Source organism: Podarcis filfolensis (assembly GCF_964270895.1).
Source record: "Podarcis filfolensis genome assembly, chromosome: 17".
Taxonomy (NCBI): domain Eukaryota; kingdom Metazoa; phylum Chordata; class Lepidosauria; order Squamata; family Lacertidae; genus Podarcis; species Podarcis filfolensis.
Genome location: NC_139621.1, coordinates 9794666 through 9813248, shown reverse-complemented (window position 1 = coordinate 9813248; position 18583 = coordinate 9794666). Strand labels below are relative to the sequence as shown.

The 18583-nt window shown below is 45.7% G+C and overlaps 1 protein-coding gene across 2 annotated transcripts; it reads left to right on the top strand.

The window, feature by feature from the left end:
- Positions 1-25: 25 nt before the first annotated feature.
- Positions 26-18574, top strand: CCDC159 (coiled-coil domain containing 159). 2 transcript variants are annotated; one of them, XM_083593948.1, is made up of 12 exons: positions 26-170; positions 2168-2260; positions 3202-3244; positions 3926-4002; positions 4924-5005; positions 5915-6086; positions 7081-7148; positions 13986-14062; positions 15377-15465; positions 16523-16599; positions 17140-17249; positions 18471-18574. In XM_083593948.1, the coding sequence occupies exons 1-11, from the start codon at positions 135-137 to the stop codon at positions 17238-17240; spliced, it is 915 nt and encodes a 304-aa protein (XP_083450074.1). In that variant the 5' UTR covers positions 26-134; the 3' UTR covers positions 17241-17249; positions 18471-18574. The 2 variants fall into 2 exon arrangements, with proteins under 2 accessions (XP_083450074.1, XP_083450075.1); XM_083593949.1 differs by having other exon boundaries at positions 57-152.
- The last annotated feature ends 9 nt before the right edge of the window (positions 18575-18583 follow it).

Below are 18583 nucleotides of genomic sequence, written 5' to 3'. Positions count from 1 at the left end.
GGCGAGGCCACGAGGGGCCACGCCCCTTTGTTACACGCCGGGAGGCGGCGAGCGGGATCCCGCGGGCTGCGCTCAGGCAGGTCCTGTCTGCGCCCGGCAGGGCAAGTGGAGGGCGCTCGGGGCAGAGCCGCGCGATGGACTCGAGAGAGGAGGTGGTGTTGGCCACGACGGTAAAAGAGGGGGAGATGATCCCCGTAGGTGGGGTGGGAAAGAATAGCATCCGCCGGGGGCAGGATACCTGGGGGGCCAGAAGCGGCGCAGGATCCGAATCAAGAGGCGATCTTCCTCCCGGAGGTCTGAGCATCACGTCCACCCCAGGCACTCGGCCAGCCATGGAAGCTGGTGGTGGTTGGGAAACTATCTTTTTGGGAAAGTACTTTCCAAAACATACACACACAACAACAACAACAACAACAACAACAACAACAACACACAAACACACAAAAAAGAGTCCTTTTCGTTAGGGATAATTCAGATGGAAACAACAACACAGAAACACAAAAAACCAGAGTCCTTTTCGTTAGGGATAATTGAGATGGAAATTCCCAGGTTTCAAAAAAAAAAGGCTATTTATGTATGCCACTACTGCGCCCGTGTTTTGTTAGCCCCAAAATGGAAAACGAGCAATGTCCCAAGTAAAGAAGAATGGCAACTTAAACTGATGGAATCGGTGCAGCTGGCAGACTTAACTTATAGAATAAGAGGACAAGAAGAACATACATGTAAAGAAGACTGGAAAACGTTTATTGAATATATGGGAAATAATTGTGTACGTTTGAAAACATTGGCAGCGTTAAGATAAGTTCAACAGTGTACCATAAATATGTTTTTGTGGATTTAACAATGGATTACTGAATGGTTTAGTTTATGTAAAATATGCAGGGATCTATGGCGTGCAAATTGAAGCGTGGAAGGAGGAGAAGGGAAGCCACTGATATTTTAAGGTTGCTCAAATGAATAGTCTAAAATGTAAAATAGAAAAACTTAATACAAATTATGCACTCCGCCCCCAAAAGGAATCTGCTTCTGGTTGGAAAAGGCGCCTGACCAAGGCAGCTGCTGCCTCCTTGCCTGTTTCAGGCAGTTTTAAGAAGCAAATCTGAGGTCTCCCATGCCTGGAAAGAAGGGACCCTGTGCAGTTCTCTGCTTGAATCATGTTTTGAGGGGGAAACCGCTGTTTAGTCGTAAATCAGAGCAAATGGTGACCCGCCCCCTTCTGGAAACACAGTTCTAAACTGTAATCAATAAAAATAACAGCAACTCACAGTCCATATAACATCACATTGAAAGCAGAGATACAACTTATACAATTTAATAATAATAATAATAATAATAATAATAATAATAATAATAAATTGCCGTTGCTGCCTATTTATACTTAATTTCATGCACACGACCTCCACCCAGTCAGGCCTGTAGGCAAAAAGAGGAGGAATCTCTCAAATAGCTTAGTGGGATATTTTTTTCTCTGAATAAGCCTTTCTCTAAAATGATTGAAACTAATTCTCTTAAGCCCTTCTACTTGTACATATATTAAGACAACTGTGCAGGAGATTCTCTTCTCCAGACTTTGCACTGGCTGAAGTTGATGTTCAGTTGTAAGGTAAAGGTAAAGGGACCCCTGACCATTAGGTCCAGTCATGGCTGACTCGGGGGTTGCGGCGCTCATCTCGCTTTATTGGCCGAGGGAGCCAGTGTACAGCTTCCGGGTCATGTGGCCAGCATGACTAAGCCACTTCTGGCGAACCAGAGCAGCGCACGGAAACACCGTTTACCTTCCCACCGGAGCGGTACCTATTTATCTACTTGCACTTTGATGAGCTTTCAAACTCTTAGGTTGGCAGGAGCTAGGACCAAACAACGGGAGCTCACCCCGTCGCGGGGATTCGAACCGCCGACCTTCTGATTGGCAAGTCCTAGGCTCTGTGGTTTAACCCACAGCGCCACCCGCGTCCGTCTGATGTTGTAGGCGCTGGGAATAGAAACTTGCAGCACCACCTAGTGGCAAGTTTCCACACCTCCAGTCCAGGGGCTTGGAAACCAAGAGCCTGGGGCACTATAGGGACTCACCGCTCAGGCCCCAGCGTTCTGCTGGTTATTGCTCTGGGCCTCCTTTCTCTGACCCTCCTGCCAAATCAAATGTAAACTCTGCCTCCTTCTCTCCCAGGAGCCACTGTTGATGCCAGTTTCCTACAATGATATGTGCCGAAACCTCTCTCCTAGCTGGTGTCTATCTCGGGCAGGCAGCACGATGCCAGTGGTAAGTGCCGTGGGTGGGCCACGAAAGGGTGGCAGAAAGTGCTTGTGTTCTGCTAAAGGAAGGTTGAGAGTGGCAATCCTGGCTCCTTGGTGGGAGCTGCTTAAATAGAGAACCTGCCAAAGCTACAAGTGACCCACAAGCCACAACTGTAGCCCAGGCTCTTGAATATCTGGCTTGAAGGTGACTTGAATTGCCAGCTTGGATTTTCTTGTTGCAGTCCTGGCATTGCGGGTGGGCAGGCAAGCCTGTTCTGGTTATCCCTGACACGTGTGTGAGAGGGAGGCAGGGAGCTGTACTGCCAACATTACCAATGTTGGACATGTGGCCACGGGGGTGGGGGGGACGCTCAGTGGCGGAGCTTCATTTAAATCAAGTCTTACTGACTAGTGATTTAAATCATGATTTAAATCGATTTGATTTAAATCAAATCCACCCTGCTATAAACCGTGGCATGCTCAGTTGTGATCCCTCTATGTGGCTGGGAGAAGCAAGATTGCGCCCTCTAGCACTGCCTCTGACTTACAGAGGAGTCCATTCCAATGCTGAATGTTTTCTGAGGTTTAGGACGAATCTCCTTTTTTGTAACTTGGCATTGGTTTGCATCCTGTCCTCCAAAGCAGGAGAAAACAAGCTTGCTCCCTCTAGAAAGGATAGCTTATGCTTGTACAACCTATAAGATTTAGGCATCCATCCCATGAGAAACCCAGTTCCTGACTGTCAGAATGCTGTCATCGGCTCCTGTCTGGTCGCCCAGGAAAGTATAAAGACAAGGAAAAGACACTGGGTGCCAGGCTATCTGATTCCATCCCACAGGTCTCCACCAGGTTCTCTGGAGTTCTTGTGGACCATTGTTAAAGAGTTAGCTTATTGGAATGAGGCAGATGGTTATTATTATTATTATTATTATTATTATTATTATTATTTTGCTCCTTTTTGTGCAGCACGCCCAGACCCAGCTTGAGACAGCTACTATGAAGCCAACTGGTAAGTGATGTTCTTTGCCTTGTGACCTTGCAGAAACTTAGTTGACTGGTGATGGGGATAAATGTGGAAAGGCCAAGTGTCTCTTCTGCTTGGAGGTGATCTTGAAGGAAGCAGGTAAAACAGCAGAGCTGGACCAACATTTTCTGGTTTACAGTCCCAGGCTCCAGCTGCAATGAGAATCGGGCTTCCGATGGAAGATAAAGTCCCTAACAGAGAAGAATGGCAGATTAAGTTGCCGGATTATTCCAAAATGGCTAAAATGACCAGAAGAATCAGAAATCAGGAAGACAAAAATTTTAATAACGAATGGGGAAAATTTATAATGTATCTTAAAAACCACTGTAAACAGCTAAAATTGTTAGTAAGATTGAAATAACACTTGTAGTTTAATGGTGAATTTTGGATACAATGGAGATGCAAAAGATTTGGATTATCATAAAAGATTCAGGAGGAAATGATTAACAATAGGACCCACAAAGGGGAGGAGGAAAGTCCAGGAGATTCTTTGGACTCTTTGTTTAATGTTGTATGTTGGCTATGTAAAATTTTAATCTGAAAAACCAAATAAATAATTTTATATAAAAAAAAGAGAATTGGGCTTTCTGATCTTTAGCCTGAGCTTCAGATGTTGAATTCCACCCCTGGTATTTCTTATGCATAGCTGCTGCCTTTCTCTTGCAGTGATGGTCCCAGAATCCCAGATGATGGTGAAAAACGAAGTGGATCTTATCAAAGCTCAGCTTCATGCTCAAACCAAGGTAAGGTCTTGGGCGGAGGTAAGGCCGTGGAAGATGCTCGTTTCTGATCCAGGTACATTTGGGAAAGCACTGGGCATTTAACCATTGGAGTTGGGAAGCTTTGGCTTAGTAGAAAGGGAAGGAGTCAGACAATTGGTCCATAGAGCTTAGCATTGGCTACAGCAACAGGTAGGTAATCTCTAGGGTTTCAGGCAAAGAACATTCCCAGCCCTACTTGGAGACTTGGAAGAATTTAATCTGGGACCTTTCCCACATTATTCCAGCACAGTTAATATCGGAAATATATCTAACATGGCCAACAGCTTGGACTACTGCAATGCACTCTACGTGGGGCTACCTTTGAAGGTGACTCGGAAACTACAACTGATCCAGAATGTGGCAGCTAGACTGGGGACTGGGAGTGGCCACCAAGACCATATAACACCGGTCCTGAAAGACCTACATTGGCTCCCAGTACGTTTCCGAGCACAATTCAAAGTGTTGGTGCTGACCTTTAAAGAACTAAACGGCCTCTGCCCAGTATACCTGAAGGAGTGTCTCCACCCCCATCGTTCAGCCAGGACACTGAGGTCCACCTTTGAGGGTCTTCTGGTGGTTCCCTCACTGCGAGAAGTGAGATTACAGGGAACCAGGCAGAGGGCCTTCTTGGTAGTGGTGCCCACCCTGTGGAACGCCCTCCCATCAGATGTCAAGGAAATAAACAACTATCTGGCTTTTAGAAGACATCGGAAGGCAACCCTGTTTAGGGAAGTTTTTAATGTCTAATGTTTTGCAATTTTTTTATGTGCTGTAAGCCGCCCAGAGTGGCTTGGGCAACCCAGCCAGATGGGTGGGGTATAAATGAAATATTACTACCACTACTACTACTACTACACAAAGGCAGTGGCTGTGTGCATTAACCTTGTCTTGTTTTCCTGCCAGGCTTTTCAGGCACTGAGCCACTCAATCACCTTGTTGGAGCAGGAGAGCAACCAGCAACAAGGTCGGATCAAGGAGCTGGAAGGTAAGGATTGTGGAGACTCATAAGCACCAGCCAATCTGGAGCATGGCTTTAAAATGCATTGGTGCTGCTTACAGCTTTGCAGAATGTGGTCTGCTCAGTATTTAGTATAGCTCCCAAGGGGGCATCACTTACCTGTGCAAGGGAGGAATGATGCTCACCTTTGGGGAGTCTGTGTGTTCAGAATTCCCCATGAAGCCTGGTGTCTTAATGTGTCTGGTCCTGATGGCTATGAAATTTCTGCAGGTCTTCTATAGAAACACCACAGAAGTGAACTAGATCGCAATATCCGTTCATTTCAGTGTGACTCCATCTGGAAAAATTCCTAGTGCAGTTTTCCTTAGGATCCCAAGTCTATCACGACTAAGACTTTGAACAATTGGAGGAAAGTAACTTATTACAATGCCCCATGTTAATCGCAGGTCATGCTCTGTGTTCCAGTGTGTGCTAATGAGTTGGGTATTCTTCACAATTCTACGTAGCCAGTTGATATTGATTTTGTAAATTAATTACCCTACTCTGTTAAAAGGAAAACCTGGAATACTGCACCACGGAAAGGCCAAATTCTTCTATTCCGCATCCTTTCTTCCACTTTTAGTGGGAGGGACAAAGAACTTTGTAGCCTCCTGAAGTCCACCCTGCTCAGCTCTCCTAGCAAGACCAATATATTTTAAAGCTTCTCTCCACAGCCATCAGGACAAGAAACCTAATAATTAAAAAAAAAACGAAGCCAAGAATGTTGGCAGATTAAGTTCTGCACCTGATGCGAAACCCCACACTTGCGCAATGCGATCAAAGGTGTGCTGAATACCTGCCGCCTCCTCAGATTAGTGCAGGCCATTTTGTGCTGCCTCTCCTTTGGTGGTCTTGGAAAGCTCTGCTCCAACGACTCCTTTGTCTCTTCCTGTCCAGAGGAGGTGCAGTTTTTTGCCCGCTCACCTCATGGGGAGATGTTTGATAGCCTCATCCAGAAAAGAATCCAGGATGTATGGAAAGTCATGACCAGAGAGGTCCAAGGACTCCATGGATCCATGATCGAGAAGGAAAGCTCCATGGAGAACCTGTCGCAAGAGGTCCTTGAGAGGTGGGAGAAAACACAGGGGGCGAGAGAAGAGGGAAGGGGCTGTTAGGTGGAGTGCAAGGTCCTACTTCACAGTACTCAGTGCAGTATCTAATGCATATCTGATCCTGGCCCAACTGCGCTGACTGCCAATTAGTTTCCGGGCCCAATTCAAAGTGCTGGTTCTGACCTATAAAGCCTTAAATGGCTCAGGACCACAATACCTCAAGGATCGCCTCTTTCCATATGAACCTACCCGGACCCTGAGACCAACTTCTGAGGCCCTCCTTCGTGTGCCTCCTCCTTGAGAGGTCCGGAGGGTGGCAACACGAGAACAGGGCCTTTTCTGCAGTGGCTCCCCATCTGTGGAATGCTCTCCCCAGGGAAGTTCGCCTGGCAGCTTCATTAGACACCTTTAGGCACCAGGCAAAACTGCTCCCTTTTAACCAGGCCTTTGGCTGACCAGATTGACATCCTATAGCCTTTTAAAATGTGGCTCTTTTTTGGGGGGGTGTTATTGGGTTATTGTTTTTATTTTTATTTTATAGAATGTGATCTTTTCTATGAACCACTCTGAGACCTCCGGGTATAGGGCGGTATATAAATTCAATAAATAAATACTGGGAGGAAGACTTGATCAAGGGCACCCCTGGCTGACCTGGGTCTCCATAGACCCACTGAAACATCTAAGCAGGCTTAGGTGTCAGGTTGGAGTGGAAGGAGTTTGGTGGATGATCTTAATCCAGATGTAACCAAGGTGGTACGCTTTAGATGTTGGACTACAACTCTAGATGTTGGACTACAACTCCCATAATTCTTGACTATGCCCATAGTGGCTAGAGCTGATGGGAGTTGTAGTCCCAGAACAAGTGCCATGCACCATGTTGGAGACCTTCAACAGACCAAACTGGAGTGTGTTGCTCTCTTACTTTCTCAGTGAGTCTCCATTACTATGTTTTGAAGTTCTCCCTTCTTTCTTTTCTCCCCCTCTCCCTACCCACCTTCCCTCAACCTGCAGCAAGAAGTTCCTTTGGGAGGAGCTGGAAGCTGTGCAGAGTGAACTGCGGCGCATTCATCAGAAACTGAGTATGTAGCTGCTCCGCTCATATTCCTTGTGTCCTTTGCAGGACCCAGAGCGTTCCCCTTCTCCGACATGCAGTGGGTGCCTCTCCAGCCATGTTGGAAGGAATTCGGCAATTACTGGTCATTCCGGTCATTCTGCCAATCAAAGTCTTTCAGCTTGTCAGGCGGAACAATCCCCCCTCTCCTCCTTCCCTCCTAGGTTTCAAAAATAAAATGGGTTGGCTTAATACACACACACACACACACACACACACACACAGTGGACCCTCGGGTTGCAAACGTGATCCGTGAGGGAGGCACGTTCGCAACCCGCAGCGCCGCATCTGCGCACGCGTGGAACGCGATTTGGTGCTTTGCATGCGTGAGCGCCGAAACCCGGAAGTAACCAGAGAAGTAACCAGAGAAATAGAAGTTTGGAAACTGGACCTAACCCATTCACACATCACTAGCACTGCTAAAAAGGGTAAAATAAATTAAGCAGGGGTCCCATTTGTAAAGGAAAAAAAGGGTTCTTTACTTCCTGTAACAGTCAAACCGCGGTTGCTGAAAGGCTCCGTTTTGGAACATTTCGGCTCCCAAATGCCGAAAACCTGGACGTAAACACTCTGGATTTCAAACGTATTTTGGAAGCCAAATGTCTGACGCGGCTTCCGCTTGAGTGCAGGAAGCTCCTGCAATGAATCGGAAGCCGCGCCTCGGTTGTCAAACGTTTTGGAAGCCAAACAGGCTTCCGGAACGGATTGGGTTTGACAACCGAGGTTTGACTGTTCTTTATATTTAATGAACAAATAAATAAATATTTGCAAGGATGGCTTTGGATTCTGACTCTGGATTGTGAGAGGAGGTTTTCCAGGTTCCCTTGTGCAGCAGAGAGAGAGAGAACACGCAGAAGGAGTGTAGCTTAGGTGTTTAGTGGGACAGCACACAGTGTATTTGCCTTGACTATCTGTTAGTCTCAACCATAGGTAGGGAAACAAAGGCCCGGGGGCTGGATCCGGCCCAATTGCCTTCTAAATCCGGCCCGCACATGGTCCAGGAATCAGCGTGTTTTTACATGAGTAGAATGTGTCCTTTTATTTAAAATGCATCTCTGGGTTATTTGTGGGGCATAGGAATTCGTTCATGTGTTTTTTTTAAAATACAGTCTGGCCCCCCACAAGGTCTGAGGGACAGTGGACCGGCCTCCTGCTGAAAAAGTTTGCTGACCCCCTGGAACCCTGCCCTCTGCTGGCTGGAGCCATGCAAGGTTGCTTATACCCAACACTCTCTATGTAAGAGCCAGTTTGAGGAGTGGGGGAACAGGAAGGGTAAGCGAGTATTGGGAAATGACATATAATGAATTGAAAAAAATGTTTAAAAGTACCTTTCCAAAAACCCAGAGTCTTCTCTGTTGGGGAGGGAAATTCCCAGGTGTCAGAAAAGACTATTAATGTATGCCACCACTGTGCCCTGTGTTTTGCCAGCCCAAAAATGGAAAACAAGTGAGGTCCCAACTAAAGAAGAATGGCAACTTAAACTGATGGAACATGTGCAGCTTGCAGATTTTACATATAGAATAAGAGGGCAAGAAGAATATACGTTTAAAGACTGGGAAAAGTTTACTGAATATATGGGTGAAAATTGTGTACAATTGAAAACGTTGGCAGCATTAAGATAAATTCAACAGTATAAATAAGTTTTGATGGATGTAACAATGGATTACTGAATGGTTTAGTTCATGTAAAATATGCAGGGATGTTGGGTATGCAAAATGAACCACGGAAGGAGAAGAAGGGAAGTCTTTGATTTAAGGTTGTTTAAATGAATATTTTGAAATGTAAATTAGAAAATTTAATTTTATATCTATATCTATATTGTCAGATGGCTGGTGTGGTTGCTCGAGAGTAACCAGGCAGGACTCGAACCTGTCTTTTACAGGCTTTATTTTGGTGCAAACTATTTACAGTGAAGAGTGTCAAAAGTTCATGTCTGGCTCAATCGCTAGCAGAATCTGGGAGGGGTCTTTTTTTGGACCTCCCCCAATGTAAGAGTTTTGTTACCCCCAACCTTCTCCTTCCCTCTTTGCGCCTTAGGCTACTGCGCAGGATGGGCGATGGCAAGGGCGTGTTTCCGTCCTGTCCACCTTGCCCAGGAGCGGTGTTAAGGCTCCCACCAGCATCCTCTGGTCCTTGCACCTCTTCCCCACTAGAGGTGGGGCTTTCCTCCTCCCCAGAAGAGGAACTGCTTCGCAAGATTTTCGGAGGCTCCCTGTAACACAACTGCCCTTCTGTTCCTCGCTTCTGAGCCGATGGCAGTTCCCTGACGTATATATATCTATATCTATCTATATAGATACAGATAGATATCTATATAGATATCTATCACTGGAAGGACAGATCGTGAAGCTGAGGCTCTAATACTTTGGCCACCTCATGAGAAGAGAAGACTCCCTGGAAAAGACCCTGATGTTGGGAAAGATGGAGGGCACAAGGAGAAAGGGACGACAGAGGACGAGATGGTTGGACAGTGTTCTCGAAGCTACAAACATGAGTCTGACCAAACTGGGGGAGGCAGTGGAAGACAGGAGTGCCTGGCGTGCTCTGGTCCATGGGGTCATGAAGAGTCGGACATGACTAAACGACTAAACAACAACAACATATAGATATATATATAGATAGGGGGGGTACAGAGGAGGAGAGATGAGGAAAGCCCCTTTGCACTAGTGGAAGAACCTGCTGCTTCTGACTGCTAGTTGGGCTCTTTACCTGAATCCAGCCAGCATTCCTTCCCCTACCTTCTGCAAACTCAAGCCATCCTGAATCTTCCTCTACAGCAGACCCTCCGTTATCTTCCCACAATCTGAGCAGGTGGCAAATGTGAATGGCTTTGGATTCAAGCGTAACTCTGTCTGCTGGGCCACCTAGTTTATACCTTCAGGGTATATAGAGGGGAAGGGTCTTTGCCCTTCCACTCAACTAGGGTAATAGAATTAAAATCTCCCAAGTCCACATGTGTTCATTCAGTTGGCATTAGCCAGCCAAACTCTCCCTCCTACAACTGAATATTTTATAGACTTAAAAGCTTTTTTCTGGACCTTTTGCAACCTTTGCTTTAAAAATCTTGGAGGAAGGAGACTTCCTCCCAGCCTCCCAAAGCGACATGTTCTATCGCTGAGCTGCTCCTGTTAATTAGAAAGATTTCCTTTAATTTAACACTCTTGCTTAATCTCATCTCGTCCTCAGCGGTGAACTCTCTCATTCGCCTGTCTTCCGTTTGATTTTGTAACATCAGCAGCTGACCTTTGGACTGTGGTTTTAAAATTAATTGTTCCGCTTGCAGGAGGTTCCCCGTCCCCCCAGTTCTACATATCTCAGGTTTGCTTAGGAGAATTGTGACCAATGTCGAGACCCCAGACACTGAGACTCTTGGCACTGCCTCCCTTCCGCCTTAAAGTCAGGATCCACTAGGGCAAGGATGGGAAACCTGTGGCCCAGCAGATTTTGAGATCCAGCTCCCTTTAGCCCCAGCCAATGGTCAAGGAGGGTGGGAGTTGGATGTGTCCCAAATCTTTGCTAGTAGGCCTAAGGTAGGTTGCAGTAGCAGCATAATCACCCTACAAAAGGGGTGTCGGGGGGTCATTAAGATGTGGGTACCCCACAGCATGTTAGAAGAAATTCAGTCCTGGATCTGAGAAGGCTGTTATTTTTTAAAATTATTTTTGCATTTTCAATTTTACAACCAATAACAACAAAAAATAAACAAAATACAAACATCATTTTCCCTTTGACTTCCCTCCCCCCCTTTTTATAGGTCCTTATGTTTTAATTTTCATTCTGCATCTCTTCACTAACTCAAAATGTTACAAGTCCTTATTCATACTTCAAATTTTAATACAAGTTTTCTGTCAAACCTACTAATAAATGTCGTTGTTCACAGTATAAAAAAATTCCTTCCAGAAGCACCTTAGAGACCAACTAAGTTTGTTATTGGTATGAGCTTTCGCGTGCATGCACACTTGTTCAGATACCAAGAACTATTTACAATAGTTTTTCAAATACATTATATACCTCCCCCATTCTTTATTAAAGTTTGATTCTTCCTGTAAGATTTGCCAATTCAGCATAGTTCGTTAATTATATCTGCCACTTGGTTGGAACTGTATTTCCTGAGGATCTCTGTTATAAACCACCAGTGACTTCAACAAAGGGGAAAATTATGTTGGTGCTGGCATGATTTGAATGACACAAATCCCATGTTGTCTACTAGGTTCTTGTATATGTGTGTCAAGATTCAGGCAGGCCTGCCTCCCCTCCCTTGCTATAGCTGTTCTGCTTTCTAGAGAAGGGCAAAACCAGGGTCTGGCGGGTGGGAATTTTGGGAATTCTGAGGAAGTGCTGTGGGGAGCCCATCCCAAAATGGCTGCCGCCACTAAAAGCAGGAAAAGATACAAGGATGCAAAACGATGTAGCCCCACCACCAAAGGGGGGGGGGGGGGAGAGAGACCTATGTCAACTGCCACCACCATCCCCACATTCGCTTTCGGAGAGGAGCTGTGTTTTCGTTTTGTTTTTTCAAATTTATACATTTTATTAGTTTTACAATCAATTCATCATTTCAAAATTTGACTTCCTTCCCCCTCTTTCTGCGGTTCCTTAAATTTATTTTTTAATACCTTCTGCATATCCAAATTCATTTAACTTGCTCATTTAATTATCTACTGTAAATATCTACTCTTATAAAACTGCAGATTATTACAATAATCCTGCTAATGTTTTTATCTGTTTACAATTTATCTGTAAATATTCAAATCAACCATTTCCATTCCTTGATAAAAAGTTTGTTATCTTGATTTCTTATTCCTCTGGTAAGTTTCACCATTTCTGCATATTCCAGAAGTTTTTGTATCCATTCTTCCTTTGCTGGGACTTCTTTCCATTTTGGGGCAAGTAACATTCTTGCTGATGTAGATTTCTATACAATTTAGATAGCTCTGTCCCTATAATTCCCAAAATAAAAGCGTCTGGGTTGGGCTTTTTTTAAATAAAAGTAATTTTCAACATCTTTTTCAATTCATTGTATATCGTTTGCACCTCTCTTTGCCCCTCTCCCCAGTTCCGAATGAACGGGAAGATGAGTGTCCAATCCCAGAATCCAATGAAATGTGGGCATGTTTAACAGGGAAAGTTTGGTGCAGGAGAGGCCAAGCCAATGCAAGCAGGAGCTGAGAGCAAGCAACCTCTTGTGCATCGTTGAATTTGAAGGGGTTATTTGCTGAGACCTTTGGCGGACACCATAGGAGGCATTGACGGGCACATTGGTGACCCTCTGGGCTAAGCGCACTCCACCCCTTTGCATCTAGTAGAGCGCAAGCAAGGGGTCCTTGCTGCACCAGACTCCAGAAACCTTCAGGCCTCTACTCCCAGCTGAGGGTCTCGTTTGTGGCTATTGCGTGGCGAATCCCCCCCCCCCCGGTGGAAATAATGACACATGACACAATTATTAAAGTTAATGGGCTAAAAAAGGCCACAACTTTATTGGTTACAGGTGATGAATGGTATTGGCTTAGGCATTGGTCCTAACCGACTATATCCGACTTCAGCCCGTCTGCTTGAAGTCCGGGAAGGGTTAACCACCAGTAGGGGGAGTCCTACTGATGCACATCAACTAGAAACTCCCCCGGGGTCACTGTTAGGGGGCGTGCCTTAGGCCCTCACCTCCCTAGGCTTCGGACAGGGCCACGCCCCCTGGAATCCTTTAACAGACTACCCTTCAATATGTGGGGCAGGTGATGGCGCTACCTCCCCACTTCCATCTACAGAACTATACCAATGCCTAACTGCCAATCCCAGAAAGTTGTGATGATTTGCTGTGAGGTAGGCGAAAACCAAGTGGCTGTTGCCAATTTGCCAAGCAGAAAAAATTCCTTTTTTTAAAAAAATAATATTTATTAAAGGTTTAAAGATTACAGAAAAAAGAAGAAAGAAAAAATGAAAAATTAAATAGAACAAATCAATACCTTACAATACATAGGAAAGAAAAAAAAACAAAAAACAATACAATACAGTAAAACAGAGAAAAAGAAAGAAAAAAAGCAGTTAAAAACACATCCAATATTTCCATATCTTTATCTTTCATTAACTTGTTTCATCGACCTCCTCACACCTCCCTTTTTTTGTATTCTAATTCAATTAGCTGTTTCAGCAAATCCTTTCCATCTTACTCAATTTTTGTTCTATAATTTATCTTAACCCAATCTAACCTTAAATTTTCCACTTTGACCCATTAACAATCTATTTTTACTTAATTCTTTATAACATTTTTGCTAAAGCCATGTAACTTCATTCCAGCATCCTTCTAACATTCATTAATTTTACAGTATTTCTGTAAATAAACTTTAAATTTTTTCCAATCTTCTTCCACCGACTCTTCTCCCTGGTAAAAAAATCCTACCAGGCCCCTCAACGGTGACCAACCAAGGTCCATAGCAAGGTCAAAGAACGAAAAACCTTATAGGGCGGGAGGGTGGGAAACCGGAACAGCTGATGAGCAGCAATGAGGGAGATCCCCAGCCGCGTCCTGCCTTTATAGGGGAGGCCACGCCCCCTGAACCAGCCGATTGGCCGGTCAGTTGGTGACGTGGCCAGGAATCCCCCCAATCGTGTGGGGCTGGCCTCCACCCACCGCGTGCGTGGTGGGGCTGTGAAGCCCGCAACCCCACCTCCTTCGTAGGGTGGAAGTGGCTTTTGCAAGGTCTAGCTGGCACAAGGAGGGTGTGTGTGCACAATTCCTGGGCAAGAAACAGAAAGGTTGAAATGCAGAGGGGAAAATATTGACCCAAGTGTGTTTGGACTCTTACTGTAGAGGACCAGGAGGTTGATATCACCAGGAACCTGGTCAGCATTAAGAAAATGCAGGCGAATCAGCTGAAGTGCACCAAGGTGAGTAGCTTCTCTTGGCTCAGTTTTCTGAGAGTTCCAGCGTTGAGAGGTAGGTGTGTTTGTGGGACCTCTGCAAGGAGACGGTGTTGTTTGTTGCACAAATCTGCATCAAAGGAAGCAACACCCCATTGCCTTCAACTGTAGATTAATGGGTTGTGTTCAACTAACTTGCTCGGGGCAGACTCAAAGAAATTAACAGCTGCGATTAACATAGGTTCATTAATTTCAATAGGTCATCTGTGAGGTAGTGTCCGAGGCTGAGGCCACCTGGGGTTCTGAGGATCCTAGAGATCCAAAGATGGAGATCTCTGACCCAGATGAATAAGAAAACGGAAGCGCCAGCTCCTTTGACTTTGATGGGGGATGAAGTGTGTGTCGTATAGATCACACAACACTTGTGTCCTGTTCGATGTGTGGCCATCCAGGCCATGGATCTTGTGGCAGTAAACTTGAGAAATTCATGCTCCTCCATGGAGCTTCTCTTTGGCGATCACTCGTAGCTGAGTGAGATTGTCTTCCATAAACACGGTTCTAACTGTGAGTCCGCAAGTGACGGTGGAGGCCAATTCTGGATCCACACGTCCTTCCACAGTGGGGACATAGGTTTTTGGGTGGGAGTTGATCATGGTGAGGGTTTGCCAAGCGTGGCTTCCTCTTAGCACATTTCTCCCTTTCATCCTGAGTTTGAGCGTCTTCAAAGCCTTTGGTAAAGGCTGTTCTCCAGCTGGAGCACTCACAAGCCACTGTTTCCATGTTCTCAGTGTTTATACTACCTTTTTTTTAGATTTGCATACTTGGAGCACCCCTACTGGACAGCAGCAAATACCGTATTTTTCGCTCTATAGGATGCACTTTTCCCCCTCCAGAAATTAAGGGGAAATGTGTGTGCGTCCTATGGAGTGAATGTAGGCTCCTTGGCTTCAGCGATAGCAACGCGAAGCCTCCGAAGCACAGAGGGAGCGCTCTCTCCGCGCTCCTTGGCTTCATGTTGCTTTCGCTGAAGCCTGGAGAGCGAGAGGGGTCAGCCGCCTGAAGCCAGGAGAGCAAGACTCTCCTGGCTTCAGCAGAGAGGGAGAGCTGCGTAGCGACCCTTCAGCCAAGCGGGAGGAGAAATGGAAGGGGCTCCGTTTCTCCTGCTGCTTCGCTGAAGGGGCGCAGAGCAGAGAGGGGGAGATTTTTTTTTCTTGTTCTCCCACTCTAAAACAAGGTGCGTCCTATGGTCGGGTGTGTCCTATAGAGCGAAAAATACGGTAGCTGTTGGCTGCCGTCCTCCCAGTTTTGTTTCTTACTTGTGTCCTTCCCTGGTCTTCCTAGTTCCTGGGCCAGCTGAAGTGCAGAACAGCAGGCGATGCCTTAGAACCTGCAGATAATAAGCCTGTGACTGAAGAGCTGAACAATATCTGGTAAGTACATCATTTTGGGGATTCCTGTCAAGAAATCCCACCCTAAACACTCTCCACAGCTTCAGCCTGCCCTGTCCCTTCTATTTCGTGCCCATGTGAGCTGCCTTGAGGGGTGAAAGAAAGGACAGCTCTCCCACTTTTGTGGACTTTGGTGTTGTGTACCTTGTTCAACTCTATAGGCCGATGAGACACGGGGCTTGAATTTCCTGTACCAGGAAGTTGTACCTCTGCTCCTCGCTTTTACATTTTCATACACACAGATCCAAATTCCAGCATAAAGATCTGCCTGTATTTTGGATCAGTGTGTACACGTATCTGGAAACGAAAGGCTGTTGTCTTCCAGACACATGCATCAGATTAAGAGAGAGAGAGAGAGAAGCATGTGACTGTTTTCACATTACAAAATACATACAGTGGTACCTCAGGTTACATACGCATTAGGTTACAGACTCCGCTAACCCAGAAATAGTACCTCGGGTTAAGAACTTTTCTTCAGGATGAGAACAGAAATCGTGCTCTGGCAGCGCAGCAGTAGCAGGAGGCCCCATTAGCTAAAGTGGTGCTTCAGGTTAAGAACAATTTCAGGTTAAGAACGGACCTCCGGAACGAATTAAGTACTTAACCCAAGGTACCACTGTACCTTGGATTTCTCTCTATGAAAATGTAAAGAAGTCACCTGGGTCTGAGTGATCAACTAGATCAGTGGTTTTTTGGGTCATGGACTCCTTTGAGAACCTGATGAAAGCCATGGACCACAGGAAAAAATGCACGTAAGGATACAGAAAGAAACAGGAAAGAAAGCAAATGGGGGGTGGGGTTTTTTTGTACCCAGTTCGTGGCCCCTCTGAAGCCTATCCACGGCCGCAAGGTTAAGAACCCTTGAGCTAGACATTGGTGACCACAGTGATCAAGAGCCTGGGTTCAGCCTGCAGAGTTTACTTCCTGTACTAGCTACCAAAGGAGAATGAAGACCAATGAAGGGGTGGGTCATGTTTCTGCTCTGCAATCTCACAGCAGGCAATCTACACGGAGGTCCTTGTATCTTCCTCCCGTACAGGTCAGCTGTCAACACGCTGCGCAACTCCTTCACCAACAGCATCTGGAGTGACAAGAGGGGGTCTCAGAGGATGAAAGGTGAGTTGCAGCAGTGGTCCGGACTGGAAAGAAGGCACGTTGGTCAAAAGATTCCTGCACTGCAGGGGGTTGGACTAGATGACCCTCGCTGTCCCTTGCAACTCTTATTAAGTCTGCTGCAACTGGATTTCTTATGGGCAGTGCTAATCCTGAATGTATTAGATTTGTGACCATTGTGCTCATTTGCCTTCAGTAGCAGTACAGCTCTGCTGGATGAAATGCAATTGCCTCTGGTCTATGTTTTGGGAATCCCGCAACGTGTTTGAGTTTTTACTCTGCTAACTATACGTTGGAGTTCTGCTCTAGATCAATATTGAGTAGAATTCCATGACAGGTGTGTATCGACCATTCTGGGGATAACAATTAGTGGAAAGGGTGGAGGGGATGTCAAAAGGAAAGGAAAGGAAAGGAAAGTGCTAGAATAGGCAGGTCTTGCTTAGTTTGATGTGAAGACACCAGGAAAGGTAGGGGCAATGGGTGAGATGCTCAGCCATGTATGGCTCAGGGCTTTAGAAAAAGCTCTCTTGGATCTTTTTACAGGTCGGGGCAGCCGACATCACCGGAAATCTAGCTCACCTGAGGCCTTTTTATCGGACTCAGCCCTGTATCAGGCCCGCAGTAGCTCAGAGCACAGCTCGTAGAATGGAGAGGTGAGTCCACAGGTCGTTTCTCGTCTCTCTCCCTCCTCATCCTAACTAACTATCTTTCTTTCTTTCTTTCTTTCTTTCTTTCTTTCTTTCTTTCTTTCTTTCTTTCTTTCTCGGTTTCCCCAGCCACTCTGGGCAGCTTCCAACAAGGGATTAAAAATACATTAAAACATCAGTCATTAAAAACTTCCCTAAACTTCTTCTAAACGTCAAATAGTTGTTTATTTCCTTAACATCTGATGGGAGGGCATTCCACAGGGCGGGTGCCACTACCGAGAAGGCCCTCTGCCTGGTTCACTGTAACTTTGCTTCTCAGTATCCGGGTTGAATGATGAGGGTGGAGACGCTCCTTCAGGTATACAGTGGTACCTCGGGTTACATACGCTTCAGGTTAAAGACTCCGCTAACCCAGAAATAGTACCTCAGGTTAAGAACTTTACTTCAGGATAAGAACAGAAATCGTGCTTTGGCGGCGCGGCGGCAGCGGCAGGCCCCATTAGCTAAAGTGGTGCTTCAGGTTAAGAACAGTTTCAGGTTAAGAACAGACCTCTGGAACAAATTAAGTACTTAACCCAAGGTACCACTGTACAGGTAAATGGATGTGCAAGCAATCTGTCCCCTCCCACTCCACTTAAGAGACCACCAGGTGACCTCAGGCCAGTCCCTCACTCTCAGCCTAAACCTACCCTACAGAGTTGTTTGTGAGGATGAAATGGGGCGAAACCAGGGAGGGGGAAGAGAGGTAGGTATGCTACCTTGAGCGTCTCAGAGGAAAGGTGGGGGGGTTGAGGTCCCAACCCAAGAAGAATGGCAATTTAAACTGATGGAATATGCGCACCTTGTGGACCTAACATATGTTTAAAGGAGATTGGAAAATGTTTATTGAATATATGGGGGGGGGTATTGTGTACACTTGAAAACGTTGGCTGCATTAAGATAAATTCAACAGCGTAAACAATTTTTGATGGTTGTAAGAATGGAATACTGAACGGTTTAGTTTATATAAAATATGCAGGGATTTATGTTATGCAAAATGAACCATGGAAAGAGAAGAAGGGAAGTCATTGACCTTTTAAGGTTGTTTAAATGAATATTCTCAGAAAATTTAATAAAAATTATACACAAAAGAAGAAGAAAGGTGGGGGCGTAAATGCAATAAGTAAAAGAAACGAATAAGACTCAGGCGCCGGGCAGACTAACTGCACCTCCCGTCTTCTCTTTTAGGTATAGAGCAAGACTCAACTCAGGAACCTGGAAAGACTGGCACCTTCCTGGGGGCTGAATTATGGACAGTGCAGATGAAATTAAACCGCGCTGTTTGGAAAGAAGGTTGTCCT

Excerpts from the sequence above, each read along its gene's own strand:
- CCDC159 (XM_083593948.1), top strand. The coding sequence starts at position 135 with ATGGACTCGAGAGAGGAGGTGGTGTTGGCCACGACG. Across the intron at positions 7,149-13,985 it reads GCGCATTCATCAGAAACTGA|AGGACCAGGAGGTTGATATC; the intron begins GTATGTAGCTGC and ends CTCTTACTGTAG. Across the intron at positions 14,063-15,376 it reads ATCAGCTGAAGTGCACCAAG|TTCCTGGGCCAGCTGAAGTG; the intron begins GTGAGTAGCTTC and ends TGGTCTTCCTAG.